The 22458-nt window shown below is 31.9% G+C and overlaps 1 protein-coding gene across 1 annotated transcript in view; it reads right to left on the reverse strand.

Annotated features, from left to right (window-relative positions):
* Nucleotides 1-18631, reverse strand: part of m (zona pellucida domain-containing protein miniature) — a 39375-nt gene extending 20744 nt beyond the window's left edge. The window contains exons 1-3 of the mRNA XM_085945583.1: nt 18593-18631; nt 18024-18171; nt 5800-5898 (exon numbers count right to left, since the gene is read on the reverse strand). Of these exons, the coding sequence (XP_085801709.1) occupies nt 5800-5898; nt 18024-18171; nt 18593-18631 (286 nt within the window). The remainder of the gene's footprint in view (nt 1-5799; nt 5899-18023; nt 18172-18592) is intronic.
* Between the last annotated feature and the right edge of the window lie 3827 nt (nt 18632-22458).

Consider the following 22458-nt stretch of genomic DNA (forward strand, 5'->3'; position numbering starts at 1 on the left):
CTACGCAATATATGTCAGAAATGACAGGAGAAAATAACTCGACTATGCTCATCTTGTCCTTTGCCCTGATCCTCGAGTATGGCATAGTGGAAGTAGTTTCTGTTGTACTTAATTGATTTGACAGTCACCCTACATAGTTTTCAGAAAAGGTATAAATACGACTAAATTGTAAAAACACACGCTTGCAATAATAATACTCGCAACTTTGATTAGCAGTGACTCACACAGCCAGACAAAACACACCTTTTAACGGTACCATTAGCCATCGACGCGGATGTACCATAACATTCATTTAACACAGGTGAATGATGACTTTTGCGAAATGGCGTGTCTATATTACTTCGACATTATTCATTGCATTCGATACACGCTAATAATAAATATTTTACGAGTATTGCACTAATTTAATGATATTATTAATGTATAATATTTCAAAGTGATTGGTTTTAGCGACCCACGTTACGTATTTCAAACTTTATACCTGTGGTGTACGCTCCATAAATGCTGTAGAATTGTAGATGCAAGGCATCTCAGAAATAATCGATATAGTTGTCATAATAAAATTTATAATAAGTATTAAGCAACTCCAGGATAAATGCCGTCATACAGTGGTATCTAAGCGACACTAAACGCCCATAGTAATGCCCTAAAACCTACTGGATAAACGAACTCATAAATTTCAGTAGATATTTGTGGCAGCAAACGACTAGAGACCGAGAAGAGTGGAGGGAACTAACTGATGCCTTCATCCAGCTGTGGATTGACCCAGTTGATGATTATAATACATTATACAATGCATGTGAAACATGGACCCTAAGTAAAACAGAGATCCAGAAACTTAGAGTGGCACAACAAGGTACGGAGAGGTGCATGCTGGGCATAACGCGAAATGATAAAAAGAGAAATGAGTGTGTAAGAAAGCAGAAAAGGGTTTGCGATGTAATAGAGTTTATTCCGCCCATTCATAACGCCCACGGTGGCCGCGCGGCTTAGCGTTGGACTATAACGCCGTGGGTCCCTGGTTCGATTCCTGGGTCTAGCAAGTACACATATTGTTTTTCAATTTGTGTGTGTCAGGGTATGGACCTAATAGGTTGAGCAAGTGGCTGACATCTATTTCTCGTAAAAAACAAAATCTGTCAATACAAACCTCTACTCTGTGGAGGCCCATATGATCCTATTAGGATCGAACATGGTCGAAAGAAAAAAAAAGAAGAGTTCACTAAAAGCAAACTCAAATAGAGATGGGCTGGACACATAGCTAGAAGAAGAAACAATCTTTGGACAAATTTAGTCATCCAGTGGTATCCAAGAGGTAAAAAACGTCCGCAAGGTAGACCTAGAGGCCGCTGGATCAATGAAATGATAAATTTCTGTGTAAGTACGTGGCAACGCAACGCACAAGACCGAGAGAAGTGGAAGCAGCTTGAAGAGGCCTTCATCCAGCAGCGGATAGATTCAAGCTGATGATGATGATACAATGTGTAAATATGTTTTTAATATCTCAGAGCTGTACCAAACACCATACTACCTGATCTGCCAAAATAGCATCCCTACAAGCAAAGATCACCGCATGCCAGTAGCGGAGGGTGGATATAAGCTTTTAAGATCCGCCATTAAAATGCACATTAAACTTTGTTAGTCATACGTATTTGTTTCTATTGAACTAAGACTACAATTTACAGATGGTATTGGTTAGTTTTTAAAAATCAATTAAGCCCTGCTTGAACCAAACCATTATAGTTTTAGTATATTTTGAGCGATACAACAAAATCGTGCACACTTTTTCATTCACACTTATAAGTTTTCGTTGGATTAAGAATACAGATATTACACGTCATATTGTTGGCTCATTTTTTTAATTCATTAAGTTCTGCCTAAATCAAACTATAATAGACAAAAAATATTATTGTATCAATAAAATATCCAAAATTATGTATAGTTAAATTGCATAACTTTATATACCTATTTTAAAGATAGGCGAGTATTTTTTGACTATTATCTGTTATGGCTTGGTTTTTGCATGGTTTAATTGAATTTTAAAAACTAACCAACACGATCTACACTAACAAAGTTTAATGTGCACTATTTATGGCGGATCTTAACAGCCTACCTCCACCCTTCGCCACTGCCGCATGTTTCTGATTAATACCCACTTACATACTGTATGTATACTTTATAGATATTAATAATACTATGTACAGTTGTGATTAGATAATAACGTCATGAAAAGATAAAAGCTTCAATATTTATTTAAAGTTTTAATGCACAACATTCAACTTTCGTTCGCACGTGTACGTTGAATGTCACCATACAATCAGAATTCTTTTGAGATGTTGAAATGTCGAAAGATTTTTTTGTTTGTCATGCGACAAGTGTCGCGGTAATTTAATCAATCGTTTTATCTCGTCCGTAAACAGTTACCTCAGTTTCTTTAAAAGAATTTGGAATTCTAGCATCCTATTTACCTGGTTTATTTACTATACTTTTTTGTACGTATGCAGTTGGACATATTACACTTCACCGTGAGATATTGTATGGGAAATATGATCGTATAGTATTGAAATCAAATTAATGTTAAATAAAACAGTAAAAATACGTCATAAAACCCACCGGAATACAAGGAAACGACAGAAGAAAATAGATGAATAATTAATAATATTAGAAATGCATTTATGTCGTATAATTTGGTGGCGTTTGGGCATAACCTGATAACTGCTTTTTTGGTCATTTTATGTTAAGAGTAAAAATTGGGTCACTATAGTATTATCTTCCATTTGGTAATAACCCGATATCTATATTTCACTTAAAATGCTCAAAACGCTATTGTAATAATATGATGATATGTGAACAAACACAGTGGTTAGTTTGGTCAAAACATGACCAATGACCTTATCATAGTTTGATCACTGATAAGTGACCTTATTTTCCTAATTAGTGAAATAATTGACAATCTAAATATTGTCATATTCTTCTTCAGTTATTTATTTTAAAATGTTTTTTTTTTCAATTTTAAACAAAAAAATGAACTGAAATTTATGTGGGCAATTCAAAGTTGATGAATGCCTCTCCTATAAATTCAACATTTTGCAGTTAACAGGTTATGCCCAAACGACACCGATTTATATATATACACATAATCCGTTGTTAACTCTAAATACCTAAATTATCAACATACCTACTAACTTTTGGCAGCAACACCACGATATTTTCTTAAAAGCTTAAAAGGGCTCTCCTGTAAATTCAACATTTTGCAGTTAACAGGTTATGCCCAAACGCCACCGAATTAATATAAAATTCTGGTAGTTGCTCGTAAGTATCGTTATTTTTAGATATCTGATACAAAACAATATCAGATTAATTAAATGTTCTTATTAAATCTAATAAAATTGAAAAACCACAGTCTGTGTATTTGCCTATATCTACGCATTACCTTTTTTTTTTTTTTTTTGACTTTTTAGGTTTGTCGCTTAACCAACCGTTGATGTCTTATCATATCGAATCATGTTGAATGACATAATAATAATAATATTTATAATATTTATTTTTGGTTACTTGTACGCGGTGTAAATGAGAGCTCTATCACTATCGGTAGTGTTGACCTGTGTGTCTCTGATAACTATCTTGGAAATCGGGAACATCAGTTGTTTATTCTCCCAAGTTGCACAACTAAACCATCATTGATATTACATATTATGTTTAACCAAATCGCTTCAGATTTTGATATATTCCATCTGCGTGGGGATGACTTTAGGTGGACGTCAATTATGAATTCTTAAAATTGGTCTAGGTACTTTCGCTGTATTTCCATATATGTACTTACTTTATGATTTTTATATTTACTCTTTATACCAGCTTTATACCTACTGCTTATATGTGTGTTTTTAAATTATATATTTCTAATATTTCATGTCATGTGTATATTTTGAAATTATATTTTTCTAGTTTTCAATCTTTAAATAGTTACAAAAACATTTAGAATTTACATAAGATGACTCTAAAGGTCTTTAATATAATTATATTCACCTTAGGAGGCAAAATGAACATTTATTTTTTCAGACATCTGGTAAAATTAAGATTAGTTACATTATTGACTATGTGAAATATGCTAGTTATATTATAAATAAACATTTTTTTCAATTATTCACAATACACATAACAAACATAATTTGAGAACAATATTAGCGAAATCTGTAAAGTCAGTTGCATGACTTAGTTAATTTCGTCCCAATTAGGTAGGATCATTGATATACTACTAGACGAGGAGTTCCCAAAAAAATGTACCACAAAAGAAGATATTACGAATACCGTCTTATAATATTTCCTTGTAGGTATAATGCGTTAAAACCGTTAACATGGATTCCCTAATTTCACCCGTATTGCCCTGGCTGTAAAACTAAATTTGCGTTCTTGGAATAGTGACCCTAAGGGTTCTGCAACCCAAAGCTTGCAAGCTACCAAAAATTCATGTCTGAGCGGACAGAGCAAGTCGTCATGCGCTTACTATTAGTTAGAGTAAGATGCAAGCTAGATCGGGCTTACTCATAATTATTGCCAGGTCGTTTTCGAGACAAATGTTAAGTGAGCTTATATCGATTTAAGTCCGCTGATATTAAAACAGTAAGTTTTAACACTGGCCGAGTCGCTGAAAATCGGGCGTCATTTTAAGAAGCATATGATTCATCCAGTAGTATATCAATGGGTAGGATGCATGCACAGCAATGCACGTTAGTCGGAATCCGATCAATACAGATTTAAGTCCTGGCTGGCGTGGTATTTTTTCAAGATTTTATGTATTATATAATATTTCTGACGTGTTTCAAATTATCTACTTAATTTTTTTTTATTTTATTCAATAGTAAGTTATTACATATTGAAAATTAATTAAATAATGTTCTTTATTATAGTTAAGATTACAAACTCAATTATTTGATAGTAGTTATTTCAAGATGGCCATAATTATTTTCTCACATAAATTCATAGCACATAAGGTACTTACAGGTGGAATAGTAAATTAATGTAAGTAGGTATCAATTTCTCGTATATATTTGAATAATAGTTATACATAAAAGTAATTGCTAATAATAATTAATAAGTATTTAATAATATTGAGAATAAAATCCTAAGCAAGAATAGCAAACTGCTTATCTACAAAACAGTTATTCGACCAGTAGCTACCTATGGCTGTGAGACATGGTGCCTCATTCAAAGGGAAGAACATAAACTGGCCATATTCGAAAGAAAGATCCTCAGGAGAATTTTCGGGCCCACATTGGAAAATGGAAGTTACAGGATAAAAATGAACCAAGAGCTAGAAGAGTTAATAAAACATGAAACGGTGGTGAATTTCTGTCGATCCCAAAGACTAAGGTTGGCTGGACACGTTGAGAGAATGCCAGAGCACAGGACGCCAAAAATCATGACCAAGTGGATCCCACAGTGAAAACGGTCTAGGGGCAGACCAAAGAAGAGGTGGACTGACTGTATCGAAGAGGACTGGAGAAAGATGGGGAAAGCTGGAGACTGGAGAGGAGCAGCCAGGGAAAGGAGCGTGTGGAGGACAATTGTAGAGGAGGCCAAATCCCGCCCCGGGATGTAGTGCCGAGAAAGAAGAAGAATATTGAGTTATAAAGAAAGGTATACTATTAATATATCACTCTGGCGGCCGAGCGTTGAAGTTTTACTTAATAAATAACACGCTTTGTCACTAGATGGCAAAACAAAAATTTTTCTCAAACTTTTTTCAAACCTTTTTTTCAAACCTCGATGAACACCCGTAAAATTAAAATTACATCTCACCTGGTTTTGTTCCACATCTGGCATAGGCAATCCTGAATGAAAAGAAAGTCTGCCCTGTTGATGGTGGAACGTAGACGCATCTTGGATCGCCATGTTGACCTGGAAATTATAAATCAAAATTAAATACACTGTATGTTCAATGAAGTACCCAGTCACTAGTAGCATGCTGTCCATAGATGCTATGAATATGGCGCATGCTTTCATTTTTCAATCTATTCATATTATGTTAGTAGGTATACTTACGTATCCATAAAACCAACACATAAATTTAATGATATACTAGCTGATCAAACTACTCCCTACTGGATCAAATGTGATATGATGTGGGACCTGCTATTTTATGGTATCTTTTTTAAGCTTTACAAATAGTTTCTCATTATTTAAAATTAGCTACTTTCAAAATTTGTTTAAATAAATAATATTCATTCTTATTTTTTTTTAAATTATTCGTTTAATAAAAAGATGTTTTATTCAATTATTAGCAAGTGCGAGTACAGTAATACTAAAATTAAGAGGGATTACTGGCACTGACTAATAATCGAAGTAAGTACCTAATAGCTACTATCTATTATATTATTTTGTGTATTAAATCAAGGAATATTAATTACCTTAATTACTAACCGATAGTCGATAATAACGCAATTTGTTAAGCATTTAATGTATGACCTACTAGTTTAAATTGTCGCAATTAGATAGGACGCTCGTAGCATAATTGGTCAATGCACAGTTGGCGCGATACCAGTGGTTATACGGGTGCAAATTCCGTCGATCATCGTATTTTTGTTCAAATATGATTTTTTCTAGTTAGTATAAATATCTGATATGTTTTCAAGTTATGTATGTTCAATATATGGAATGTTACATTGACAAAATCTTGTGAATTATTCGTCGAATAAAATAAATGTTTTATTAAATATTATAATATTAATATTGACTCTCCATATAATTTATTAATTATTCTCTATTTAATATAATATGTAACTGTTTGTTTGCAATAATAATTCTGTAGATACAAACAATACACCCATGATGGCCGCGTGACTTAAGCGCTGGTCTATAGTGTCGAGGGTACCAGGTTAGAATCCTGGGTCTGGCAAGTACACATATTGTTTTTCAATGTGTGTATGAGTCAGAGTATGGACCTAATAAGTTGAGCAAGTGGCTGACATCCATTTCTCGTAAAAATAAAATGTATTAATAGAAACCTCCACTCTGTGGAGCCCCATATGATCCTATTAAGATCGGACATGGTCGAAAGAAAGAAAAAGATACAAAAAAACTTACTGAGTATTTCATTTATTAATACAACACTTGTTTCAAACTTAAGCTATATTTATTTTCTAAGCGAAGTATTTATTGTGTGAATTAGATTAATAAATCATATTACAGAGTTGTTGAAATCAGACGTGGTTACGACTGTTATGAGATACAACAATAATTTAAAGTAAGGTCAAATGTCATCGAGATCTCAAAGACTCGCGGTTTGTTTTTAATACGGGAATCAACGAGTGTAGATAATTCATTTGATTGCTATCTGAAGGTAAGATTTTCAACTAGTGAGCATTGGATCAATTTTAATGATTAATTCGTTAGATTTTTAAGTACAAAGTAACGAATTAGATCTACTTAATATGCTTTATAATCTAAAATTGCAATCTCAGTATTGGTAACGCTCAAATATATAGATATCGAAATTGACTTTCTTATCATCTTTATGAACTAAATCGCTTTTAAAATGTATATATTTTTTTTTAAATTACTTATACCAGTGTTTTAAAACTTTTCTAGTAAAGCAGCATACATGGCGAAAAAAATGGTCGCACATTATGAGGACACATACAGCACACTAGTTTTCTTAGATAAAGATCCGGTTGAGAAGCAATGCCAAACATTATTTTCTTTAAATTATCTATCCCAGAAATTTACAATTTCTTATATTTTACAAATCAGTAATTAAAATAAATAGGTTAGTACAAGATTCACTATTTTCTATTTTAAATATAGTATATACGATTCTTGTGATATAATGTGACGCAGTCTATATAATTTAAATCTTGGCTAAAAATTTATACTCTATACAGTTTAAAAAAAAACAGTAAATGGTGTTTTAGTACCCAAATTGTCGATATCTTGCATGTGGATTAGAAAATATTAAGGATAAGATGACAAACCGGCTGGGACTTTGGGACCTATTATCTTGATGAGACGTGTTGTCAAACCCTAATTACTACTAGAAAACATGAAAAAGGTTTATGTGCCTACATTGATATTGCTTTTGACAACCACATTTTAATGTCTGACATACAGACTACAGTAAAGTTCCAAAACCTTTTTATCGGATATTAGTATATCGTAGTAACCCTTGGTTTGAACTCTGTAATGTGCTCATACCACTCCTATAGAATGTAATACCAAATCCTACTCACTCTCAACTAGGGATTGCAATACCGAATGAAAATGTCAATACCGGTTATTCGGTATTTCTTATTAAATACCGGTATTTCTTAAACATTAAAAAAATAGAAGTAGGCGCTTATCAATAATTAATATAGCTATTAAATTTTTTTAAACATTATTCTTTAGCAAAAACTTATATACTACTACTACATTTATTATGTTGACATTTAAAAATATGACGTACCTATTGATCATAATTGTAGAACAAGTGATTTTTTACAAACAATTTGAATATATTGATAATTTTAACTAAAGCCCTCAAAAGTTCATCAAGTGCAAATAAGTCCGACTGCAGGAAAAGCTTCATAAATTCAACGCTTGTACAGTCATTAATAATTATAGAATAATTGAACATCTTCATATCACAGAAATCATTATGAGCGCGTGGTAGCAGTGGTGAGGGGTGGAGGTAGGCTGTTAAAATTTTACATAAAAACTGCATAATAAACTTTATTAGTAGTTATACTAATTATTTGTTTGTATTGAACTAAAAATACAATTTCAAAATGGTGATGGTTTGCTTTTAATATTCATTTAAACCCTTCCTAAAACAAACCATAATAGTATAGGTATGCTATTAGCGATTCGACAAAAATAGTGTACACTTATTCAGACATACTTATTTTTTTTACAAATGTGTTGATTAGTTTTTTTTAATTCATTAAGCCCTGCCTAACCAAACCATAATCGATAAAAAATATTCTTTTATCTCTAAAATATCTAAAATTAGATTATTTTTGTATTATTATCTAATATGGTTTGACTTAGGTAGGTGCAGGTTTTAATTGAATTTTAAAAACTAACGAACACACCTACACGTTGTAGTTTTTGTTCAATGGAAACCAATACGTTTGACTGACAATTATTAAATGCACTATTTATGTGAGATCTTAACAGCCTACCTCCACCCTTTACCACTACGTGGTAGTGTTCGCGCCAAAGGTTACTGCGATATACTGAGTTTCGAAAAGGTTGGGCTTGGAACTGTACTCTGTATGGCTATCGTTTAAATACGGTTGCCAAAAGCTACATAAATATAGACGCAAAAATTTTATCTGACTTGAGTAGGGTTTGGCAAGATGCAGTCGGGACAATCCCAGTAAAATGGAGATTTATGATCAACTTATATATACCACAATAAAACATTTAATCAATGTTGGTGATGTAATAAGATATCACACGTAAATCACATGCAGCGCTCACAAGTAACAAAAGTTTCAAAATGATATTTAAAAGCTTAGATATCCATAAACTACAATGCATCTAGTTAGACTGAAATCGCGTGCAGAATTCTTTAGATTACACTAATTGTGTATCTCACGAGAATTTAGTCAGTGGCAGCTTCAAATTGTTTATAACTTTGACTTAATAAATATAATATGTTAACTCCACCATTTGCCTGGGGACATTGACTTATATGAAGACTTGTCTCTCAAATAATATTGAATCTGATGCTGCCTCTTTACAATGGCCCAAGTAAGGCAAATGTACGTGGTCATATTATGATGGTTACCATTGTGAAGAAGGCGAAATACACGTTGTGTGGCCCATGACCGGAGAATTTATATCGAGACAGTGTCACTATTTCAACACGCATCAAAGGGCGCCAATATACACGTTGCTTAGGCCATTATAAAGAAGAAGCATTAAGACGATACTTCAGTGAAACGGCAAATGATTTTCAACAATAGGCGCGACGAAATTTTGGACTCGCTGGCATTCGGAGAACGAAGGTCGAGGTGTGAATACGTCAATTTGTTTCGTGATGGCGACGGGGGTATTAATTCTTAAATCGTGTAAAGATGACTAAAAACGTTACCCATTTACTTGAAAAAGAAAACATGTTAATGAATATATTATTATTGTTACTAATATAACAATAAACGGAACATTAAATGGACGTATGTTGGATCTATATGACAAATCGACCGCGAATCGATCGAAGTGAAAAAAGCGACCCGCAATCCGCGCATCGCCTAGCCACGATCTTTTTAGACCATGCCTCTGAGGTATAGCCTTAATATTAAAGTTAACAGAAGAATTACTCTTATTGAAAATAATATACAGAGTTGATTTTTCAACCACAGTTATCTGAATTTTTAGTTTACAAAAGAATCACAATGTTTGTTGGGTTGTTTACGAGAGTTGTGTTGCATTTAATCAGTTAATCAATTATTTAACCACATTATCTGTAACTTTCCATATTCAATTAAGCCATGTGAACCAGGTTCCTTCGATATCTTTTTAAATATGTTAATTGTATATACTTAATAATAAAATAGGTAATAAATTTATATTTTTTTCATTCGCTCTATAAGTCTCCGAGAATCTTAGTCGCCTCACGAAGATATTTTTAAACAGGTTTTTAGGACAACTGGACGTTAGCCACTTGGTCAATGGATTAGGTCCATTCACTGAAGACAAATTAATGACATATTGTCATATTTTAATTACAAAAACCCCTACAAACCAACCCGCACTCGCACACTCGGTCTTAATCGAGCGTATCACAAGGCCCTACATTTGTATCTGCAGTATCACCAGTTTTTTTATGCCTGGTAATGTCTAATGAGCAGATACCCAAGACTAAGGTCAACTCAATTTATTACGTCCATATTCAAAACACAAATTGAAAAACAATATGTGTATTTTCCAGATCCTAGATTCGAACCAGGGATCCAAGACGTTATAAGCCAACGCGTAATCCGCTCAACCACCGTGGGTGTAGGACTTCATTTGGCCAAGTAATATTATTAAATTGATTCAGGCGCCTATCGGTTTTTGAAAATAAGCTCTTGTTATATACTTTTATTACCCATCATAATTAAAATAAAAAAAAATCTCAGACAATAGGGAGCAACGGACATTTAATCAAAAATAATTTGTTTATGATATTAGAGTGTTTAAATTTTCATTTTTGGGTTCCAAAAAATGCTTCAGGGAGAATAATCATTATATATTATGACAAAATAACCTAAAACTATTTTGTTGTATGAAGATTAATAAAAGATGTAAGATGACGAATTTAATAAAGTTCTTAATTCAAATAGTTTCTATTAAACTTACATATTGTCGAACATACATAATTTTTGAAAAACACTTTCTGAAAGAATATATTATAACCAATAGAAAAAATCTTTTTGAAAAAATTAAGCCACCCCGGCAGGGAATCGAACACTGCATCTCCTGGGTTTACGCCCCGTCCGTGTATTACCTCTATGCTACAAGGTGACGTACCAATTGCGACAAATTCTAACTTTTGGCCTTTTTAATACTCACTCATCAGCGTTCTTCTAAATCAAGCCACTTTGGCAATCGATTTTTGTTTATTAAATCAAAGTAGATCGTACAGACGTCGTGGATTCCTCCAATTTCTCCCGGAAAGTGTTTTTAAAAAAGTATGGATGTTCAATAATTAGAATGGTACATTCTTAAATCTTGTGAATTATTCGTTGAATAAAAGAAATAGTTAATTTCATATTGTCACTTACGTCTTTTTGGCTTAACAATTTGGATATATTTTTCAAATCACGTAAATCAAAAAGGGCGTATTTCTTTCGTCGGTTTTCCATGGCGTAAGTAATAACTTAAATTTTATAATTAATCACGCGCGCAGATAAATCTTTTTATTAGAGGGCGCCATTGGTTGCAGTATCGCCGCCATCAGACGAAGTGTCGGTAAAACGACGTATGCATGCATATTATAACAGTCACGCGAACTATTTGGCTCGCGAGCTGCACATGGCTTAAAATCAATATAATACAAAACAAATTTTATCATAATATTGTATCAATATAATACAATACAAAATGAGCATCTAGCTTGTGGCGTTTTTACTAGCATTTTTTTATGCCTTCGACAGCTTTAAATGTGCTGAAAATAAACTACATTTTTATTTTATTTTATTTCATGCGCATCAAATTTCTGACTGCAGGTAGTTCGTTACTTATTATAGTACCGTGATAAACAAAACTAACTTTTTACGGATTTCTTCCGAAATAAATTTTCATACAAAACAGAATTAACTGAAAATGAATTCAATTCTATTTAAAGATGGCTTAAAAGAATGCATTGGCATCGTGTTCTGACATATTCTGAAAGTTTCAAATGTCTAGCTAGTTGGGAAGTTAGTTAAAAATCGATTGCAAGATTTGTACTGGATAAATAACCACCGGACAAACAAGAATATGAGCTAAGAGAAACGTGGTTAAAAGTATTATGTGAAACCTTGTAATATAAAGTGTAATGTAATTAATGTGCTACTAAATATAAGTCCTACCACAAAGCCAAACAAGTGTATCATTAATGTTGCAGAATTCAATATGTCTCACACATACACGCCAAAAACAACATTCTGTTCAAATAATAAATGATGTGTACTTAACACCAAGTAACCTAGGAAAATCGTCTATAGTCTGTATGTGCGATATCGAAATGCAGTCACTTGCATTTCTCAATTCTCTCATTAAATCTATAAATATGACGAAGTATCTTATCCTTAGTTAGATTAATTTAGCGGCAAAATCTCTGAATATAAATCCTTTTATGCAACGCTCGAGTGACAGTTATTTATATGTTTACTCTTTTTGTTTGACGTAGAATAATAGCAATTTGCATGTTTACCACGACTGCCATATAATATCACAAAAGCTACGGGAAAGATCGCATCACAGTTACGCGAGGTAAATTATTACCTCTTTAACCTTCCTCTTACTGTGCTTATAAAATAAGTATATCTTGTACCGTCGCATTGCGTTACTATACTAGTTTTACATTTTAATTCTTATTTATGGTGACAGAATGTAGATGACCACATATAAATATAATTATACAGATGTAAAACCACTCAAGAAGAGCCTTAATCCATCCAAATGCGTTTTCATCAACTTTCCGAATGGCAAAAAGTCTTCTAGAAGAGGTACCTGTATATAATGCAAGCCTCAACAACATACTCGATAATTTGGGTTTCATCACACTCACACATATGATAAAAATTAATCGCCAGTAATGCATACTATACGACCATCGAATACGTTCATAGTGGGGTAGTTTTTGAACGCTACTATAGAGTATTTTTTTTTCTTTTATTTTTTTAACTGTCAATTCATGGTGGAACTGCATTGTATTGTTGTTTTTATTTAATATAATGAATTTTTTTTATAGTACTTATTCCATTTTTAATTAATATATTAGGACCGGTTTCGTCCGCCTCAGTGGGACATTTTCAACTGAAAAGCCCGTTGAAAATGTCATGTTTCAGATGAAATTTTCCCACTGAGGCGGACAAAACCGGTCCTAATATATTAAGTAAAAGTGGAATAAGTACTATAAAAAAATTGCGTTTTATTAAATAAAAACAACAATATAGAGTCTTTTACCAGATGAGAGTTCCTCACCCCAGATGCCGTTCACAACACTAAACTTCACCAAACTTACCGTTCCTTTGAACCAGTTCCTCTTCCACTATCAACGTAAAAATACCAGTTTCGCATAAAATTTAACGCCCCCCCCCCCCCGAATATGTTGCCAATATAATAATAAATAATATAATTATTATGAATTTGATCCACCAGATAGCACACAAAAACTATTCGGCGAACTTCAATCTGTCAACATTTTATTCGATGCATAAGCAAATATTTGAAAATCACGGCATATCTGGGTCGTTTGAATCGATCATAATTACTTATTACAGGATGTAAACGTATAAAAAAAACTTAATTAATTAATATTATTTCATAGCCGGCTAACGACCTTCATTCGATATAGTAAATTATAACATGTTAGATGCTTAGCTCTAGGGTAAAAATCAATAACTAAACATATGACATAATATCGTCACTGTTTTGGCAGAAGACACTATTTCGAAAAAATTACATACTGAGTTAGTTATACCAAAATGTTCCTTATTTCAAACTTTACCGTCTGGAAACCTTCTTAATAAATAAACAGTCTTTATTTTAAAGTCATCCTTTTTACGATTACTTAATAAACTCACATGATAGACCATTTCAAACATTTTAACAACTTCAAAGTCAAATTACTCAAAACTAGTATTCTCCAGTTAGTATGTTCTGCCAGAACAGATACGATATTATATACCTACTTAAACACATTTATAAATGAAATGTTCAAAAACAAACGGGCTTCTCTCCATCACGTAGGTATACATTGAGATATGAGCATAAAAATAATGCCATCATTTTGGGGTATTTTTATAGAAAAAAATTAAGAAATATAAACGTAAAAGTGGTGGAGCAATATTTTGAAGTAGGGTATCTTATGACAGTTAGGCCGTAAAACCCAAAAACAAACCATGCCGACGGCACTTGATGTTGGATGCACGTTACATTTACGTAACAAACTGCAATGCATTTATTATTATCATATAGACGTAACTATTGAAAATAACATATTATTGTAACACGTGTTTAAGTTTATCCCACATTTTCCACACTCTAAATCCGTTGCCTGTTATTATACCACACCCAGTAAGTTAAGCCAGCTCCCATTCATTTTGTGTTTACTGGGTTTTAGGTACACTATACGTGTAATATTATATTGTTTAAACAGTTTACTGAGCTAAATGCACCATTGTTTAAATTAAAAATATTTTTTTTTGTCTAATTTGAAAATTTTAAACGGTGACTTTGTGAATTTCAAAAATGGAGAGAAAGCCCATGCCCCCCCCCCCCACAAGCTAAGCGGCACTAATTTACTTCAAATGTTAATGTTCATTATGGTTTTAAAACATGTAGTTATACGATGTGTCTATACTCGATAATTCATTAATTCAAGTGGATGTATTAAAAAATACTAAAAATCGCTAAAAATATAGTAAATACTGTTATTTTTACCTGGAACACCATTTGGATAAAGTTACTGTAGAGCGCCATACTGTCTTTAATTTTGATGATAGGTAGGGGGGCCTACCAAAGATCCAGGCCTAGGGACCCGCTTCAGGAGGGTATGAACGCCATGTTTAGCCCCTTTTTAGCTACTTAAATATTATGTACCTATCCATCATGACTTGGTTAGATGTTTTAGCAATAGGTAATTTTTAAATTTATATACTCGTGCAACCTGATTTGACTCCACAGATAAGGGAAGGTTAATAATTCTAATAGACGTGTGTTTTTTAATGAAATTCAGTCAGTATTAATTCAGTGCTCATATTAAAATTACACTGCACGCTTCCGATCGGTGATCGCTAGACGCAACTGCATCTCGTACGTATATCCGTGACGACACGATTAGTGTAATCATTCAGAAAAACCGTGATATTTACTGAGTTATAAAATAATGTCTGTTCCTGAGAACCAATATCCCTTTACTCCACATAGATCACTTTTGGGTAAACGTTAAATATGAATTTTCAATGGTATGAATATTAATATACATCGGCTTCATAGTTTTAAGAATTTCGGTTTACCCATTCTTGGTGCATGACCCGCCAATTTAAAGTCTACCAAGTTAATAAATCGTCACTGTTCTGGCAGAAGACACTAATTCGAAAAAATGACATATTGAGTTAGTTATACCAAAATATTCGTTATTTCAAACTTTACCGTCTGGAAACCTCCTTAATAAATAAACAGTCTTTATTTTAAAGTCATCCTTCTTACGATTACTCAATAAACTCATATGATAGACCATTTCAAACATTTTAACAACTTCAAAGTCAAATTACTCAAAGCTAGTATTCTCCAGTTAGTGTGTTCTGCCAGAACAGAGACGAAATATACTTCTAAAATGTGGAGATACAGTATTTTTTGAAAGTTGTAGAGCTCAAGGTTAGGTTAGGTTTGGTGACGTCAAAAAATATGTCGCATTATTTCACATTGATTTTTTTTGACAAAATAAAGTTTATTTATGACTTTAAGTCAGTGGCGAAGACTCCATACTAGGCGATTATTTAAAGCCTACCTTCTTAAGAAAAATAAGTTTTATGTTCATATTGACGTATTTATATAATCACAAATAATAATATATTCAATATGCCGAAAGACATCTATCGTATAATTGTCATAATTTTTCGATCTTTTCCCATATTTCAATAAGCACCGCACCATCTATGGTATCTCTCGAAAGTTTAAAAAAATAAAACACCACCGCGTTTCGCTTCACATATTGTATAGGATTATTTTGGCGTGAATCGTCGGGTTTATCAATATGAAGTTTTTTTCTCATGATTTAAAAATGTTTGGCGTTCCACATACGAATCAACAAATTGTTTCGCTAGCGCTTACATCGCTAGAGCACATTTATTCAAAATAATTAATAAGAAGATAATTAAAAAAAAAAAAATTCTACGGGATTCAATCACATAAATATATATTGATTGTTGTTGTTAAAAATATAAAATAATTTATCTCGTGATTTTTATTTATCTATAAGTTCACTCATTAGACAATTTATATATCTGATATTGTACCTACCTAAGTCTGTGTTTTAAATATATAAGTATTTTAAAATGTCTAGTTTTACGAGTTAAATTATAAATTGTTATGGAACATAATATATACACAATATATAATAGTTAATAATAGTTAATATATTTTGACCGTATGTTACGTTTATAAATGTTTAGGAAAATACATAAGTAATTCAAAACAATTGCTTATTTTTATAAACTAATTATAACAAACCAATTAAGCTTTTGAAATTTCATCGATTTAGCGTACCTATTCATTAGTAATATTGGGTTATCTTCTTATTTCCCGTAAATATATCTGACAAACATGGTTACTCCCACAGCCTACCTCTTTCAAAAAGTCACCCTTAGCCACTGCTTTAAGTAAATTGACGATAGTCAAAAAATAGCTATTTTGGTAAGTCGTTTTATCCAATGCAGAAAACTGTAAGATCTTAAATAAAATTTCAAAAAACTTTTAATTTATTATTTTGTCGAAAAGTAATATCGTGTAGTTAAGAATTGCTCATTTTAGACAAAATCAACGAATATACATAATATATTATATCGTGAGGTTACTGCTAAAAGTTGGTAAGTCAATAATTTAGTTATTTAGTTAGTAACGGAGTATGTGTATATTATGTAAATAATATGTTTGCTCAAGTCAAAAAATCAAGGTCCATAGAACATACATAATATAAAGCATACAGAAATCAAAATTGTAATTACTCCATAGCAATGATTTCTTATTATCCCATTGCCAGTTACAAAAACTGCAACCATTAAAAAAAACTACCTATGGGCACCCCGATAAAATTGTCCGGACATTGCCACCAAAACAAATCCGCCCGTACCAATACTCGTCAATACCGAACACACAAAAAATCCGCCCGCAAAAAAAAATCAAAAATATATAAAACAAGTGCTTTTTTGGTTTTTGGAATTGCGTATCGATAGAAATTTACATACTTACGATAATCAGTGTAATTTGAGATTTAATCTGTGGCAATTGTCAGTAGAGTTATTAACTTAAAATCATCAGCTTTTAACACTTACAACTAAAAACCGAAAAAATTCGATAATACGTATTTAATCCAATGCAGCTCAATAGCTTATACCTGAATTCCCTAATGGAATACGTGGAATATCTACTATTTTTTATATCTTTATTCATACGTTTTTTTTTATTTGTGTATCTAAAATATTACAATATTATGTAAATTTAAAAATTGTCTCATTTTTAATTTGTTTTGGCGACAATATCCGGGTGGTTTTTGTTCGGGTGGTTTTGTCGAGACCCCCTACCAATGTATTAATTTGAATAAACATAATCTTATGGGAGATTCTAGATACCTTTAGACGAGACGATCCCTTCAAATGGATGCGAAAACGACAAGTGGACATCCATGTGATCCTTCCCACACATTACTTCTAACGATTGTATGACCGGCATCCCATCAGGTCGCTCCAGTGGCCACAGGTCTCCGCCACATGATGCTATCTGCAAAGATAAGATAATAATAACATGAGAACAAGCGATTATGTTACAAAATGGGAACGACTGACATGGGGTACCTAGAGAAAGTACTGTCTTCATACTTTGATGATTTCCACTGGTAGTTGTTACATACAATGCTTATCGAATTGCGTTTTATTATTGGCTATCGGTTTTAATATATTAAATTAAGGTAGTTATCAATGAATTCCTTAATTACTAACCGACGTCGCTGATTACTCCATTATTTAGTTTTTATAACGTACTTAGACTTGCTAATAATTAAATAAACATTTTTTTTATTCAACGAATAATTCTCAAAATTTAAGAATGTAACATTCTTTTATTGAATATGCATTAGGTTTTTGAAAAAAACTAAATAATATATAACTACTAAAAAACATTTTTGAAAAATAATATGACGCACAGGAGAATTCGAACTCGAGTCTCTGGGGTTTGCGCCCATATGCTCTACCAACTCTTTTTTATTATAATATAAAAATTCAATATTCTGTGACCAACACTTCAACTTTGTAGACTACAACGTTGTTAAATATTATTTAATAAATAAATACACTACAGTAGGCCATGATGTCCAATGACATTAGTGTAGTAAAGCAGAAGTGTATTTAGTAATAAAAAAAAAAATCATAATCACCCAGGCTTTGAAAAAATCATATATATATATAATTATTGTGACCTCACCGAGAATCGCACATGAAGCCACCAAAAGAAAAGCCAGCGCCTTACGTACATCACTACAAGGGCCGCCTTATGGATAAATTGTTTTAGGTATAGTATCTATATTTTTTTAGTTTTTAAATACCTAGTATAAACATAATATCAATATTCGACATCCAGAGTATTGTATGTAAAAAGCTTTTGATGTCTATAAGCTTTCAGTTTTTTGATTTTAGGAACTTCATAATATTGTCTGTTATGAAAAGGCTAGATGAATAATTTGTCTCTGAATGATAATATTATGATACTTTAGGTATAACATACAAAATATTTAGTTAGTTATTTTTCTGCAAAATCGTACATAAGGTACACAGGCTTTGAGGTACGGATATAGTTTTTCAAAAGCAGGTGGTATTATAATTTTTATTTCACAGGTGTCATAAATAAAACTCATAAATATTTTTTTAATTAATTCAACGCTAAGTTTTATCTCACGGTATTCGATGGAATACTACGGCCATACCTTTCATTGGGTACATTAATAAATTATGGTGCATTAATAATCTAACAGTTTAATTTGATTCACGTGTTATGTTTTATAATACCGTGCCGTTTTTTTTAATTTAGATGATCGCATTAATTCTAGCTCGGGTCACCATTTCATTGATAAAATAATTCGTAAACCGGTTAGGAGGCTGTAGAATTAGGATGTTATAAACCTTAATGCTAACACAGGGCAAAAAATAACACGTAAACAGAAATGTATAATATCAAACAACACAACATGTACTTTTATTAAAATTAAAAATACACAGATAAGTAATATAAACAGTAAAACACAGTGGCAGGAATATGATAGTAAACTTATAATTTAAACGTATTTTTGTTAAATTCTTATCATCGATAACGTCATTTTAATCGTGTTAACTATGTATAGTTCTAAGTGGAAAGGGACTACAATAATTTAAATTAAATTATATAAGTAAGTATATAAGACTTATTACACATAATTTAATAATGATAAGAACCGATTTCGTTTGCTATTTATACGAACAATTAATTATAATTAATTAAGGGTAAAAATAAAATTATCACACAAAACATAGAAACTATACTGATACAATATTCAAATGGTAAATTCGGTACTGTGATGGCAAACGTTTATAACTGCTGTTCACACAATTTTACAGGAAAACTAAAAGAAAGTTTTGTAATCAGTTTGACAAGTTAGTTTATAACATATTTTGAAGTAATTTTTATCAAAATAAGCGGAATTACTAACCTAACGCAACACAAACCTTTTAATCATTTCTTTTAAAAAGATTAAAGTTTTACTGTTATCTTGCATTTTAAGCAAAAAAAAAATTCACATTTTTAGTCAGATGCAGATATTTTTTAGCATTCCTTTATGGCCAATAAAGTTGCAGCACTAATATTTTCAAATATCAAATAATATACAATTTAAAACATATTATATTATATTATGGAAGAAAACTTAAAAAGTGAAAAAACTACAGTTATAACTGTCTGCCATTACAGTACCGAATTATTTTTAAAAAATCTTCCCATCACACATTTGGATTACTTATTAAGATATCCAAAAGTATATTGGTTGCTATTGCCCTACCAATCAGTATTACTAATAAAAGGTTAGTTCAACCCGTTACTATAACAAATTACTGATGATTCCGATTCCAAATAACGATAACATGATTATGAAATTTCGTGAAATTATTATACATAATATTATATAAGTTATTAAAAAAATGTCATTTTAAATCGATCAAACGCCTGATGCATGGAATGTGGCAAATCGCTATTAGCAATTTAGATATGTATCAACTACCTAATAGATCCCTGCAAACCAACTCACCACACTCGGGTTTAATCGAACGTATTATGACGCCCTACGTTTGGATGTGAAGCATCACCAGTTGTTTACGCCTGGGAATGTTTCAGGATCAGATGCCCAATACTAAGGTCGCCACGCACTCAATTAGTATGCTTTGACTGAGTTTATATAAACTTTCTGATAAAAGTTATCATGGGAGGAGAGGAGAACGGATAAATAATAAAAATAAATGATTCTAATTAATTTACATTATATATAAAAACGAAGCTAAAACAATACGGACATACAAAAAACTGTGTGAAGAGATCTCGCATAGAATAAGACGCCGCAAATTTTGTGTATCGGCTGTTTAACAAATGGAAAAACAAATTTAAATAAATCATGTTTGTGCTAAGGTACCTAGATAGGTAGGTACTTTGCATTATGCTACTGACGTTTGCATCCACCTGGTAACCTAAAAAACCTAAGGCCCTTTTGTCGATTTTAACTAAAAATTAAATAATTAGTTTTTATGGCATTTACTTGTTTCTGACAAAATATAATTGGTAATTGTGCCGCAGAGGTGGATACGAGCTTTTATAAAAAAAATTACGAAAACAGTTTATTCCATGTAGACAATTATACTTAATCAATACTTTTTTCTGTCGGCGCATCGGCTTTTCGATCCAATAATCGTTAATTGAAAATTTGAAATTTTCATACATTTTGATACACCATTATCACAAACTAAGATTATATCAGGTAATATTGGGTCTAGGACGATTTGGCTCCGGACAACTGGACGCCACGGAATTCGAAAATAAATAGACGTTATGTACTTATAGGTACTTAAAAAAAATATTCAGTATTAGTATTTATATTTCAATGATTATATTATGATTTAATAGTTGGTGAAAATGTAAATATGCCGACGTAAACAATGATTTAATCGTGCATGCGTTCCAACGAAAAAAGAGTTTTTTATTTTATATAAAGCCTTGGGCATGGTAATTCTCAATCCGCGATAAAGAATACATTATGTTAGAGGAAAATGAATTCAAACTACTAGGTAGTAGATAGAAAATGATTAAAATACCTCGTCTACACGTGTCTACGACAGTGCGGCGTCCAATTGTCCGGAGGCCAGTCGTCACATTCCCGTAATATTAGGTTAGGTTAGGTTTGATCTAAAAAGAAAGTTGTAAAATCTCATGTCAACCTCTGCGGCACATTTACCATATAATTTAGTTATACTGAAAATCTAATAGTATTATATACTGTTCAATGTGATAATATATAAGTCTTAAAAAGAGAGGCCATTTTGGAAAAGTATTACCATGTAATTAAAAAATGAACTATGTCCTATCTTACTAGGTATACTAGATCCACAATATGTTAATTAATTCGGTTAACCATCGATAAAACAACCATTTAAATATTTTAAGTTTATATTATAACTATTAATTAATATTTATTCAATTTATATTGTGCGTTTTTTATTATTTTATGACAACTAAAAATATTTTAATAATAATTATCTGGAAATCATCATTTTAAAATATGACAATGATAATGATGACAAAAGGCGATGCAATAACAGTAATTTGCAGCTGTTTTTGTATGTTGGTCTATGCATGATTTACATCACTTATCTGAAGAATGGCATGGGGGAGCCACTGTCAAAAACTACCCAACCGGACAAAATCTGATTACTAATTACATTTTCAAAATGGCGTCCTATAGTAGTTTGTAGTTCCATTTTTGGCCATTCTCCAGTTAAG

Source organism: Rhyacophila brunnea, unplaced genomic scaffold, assembly GCF_057557595.1.
Source record: "Rhyacophila brunnea isolate RB1 unplaced genomic scaffold, BYU_Rbru_1.0 scaffold_18, whole genome shotgun sequence".
NCBI lineage: Eukaryota > Metazoa > Arthropoda > Insecta > Trichoptera > Rhyacophilidae > Rhyacophila > Rhyacophila brunnea.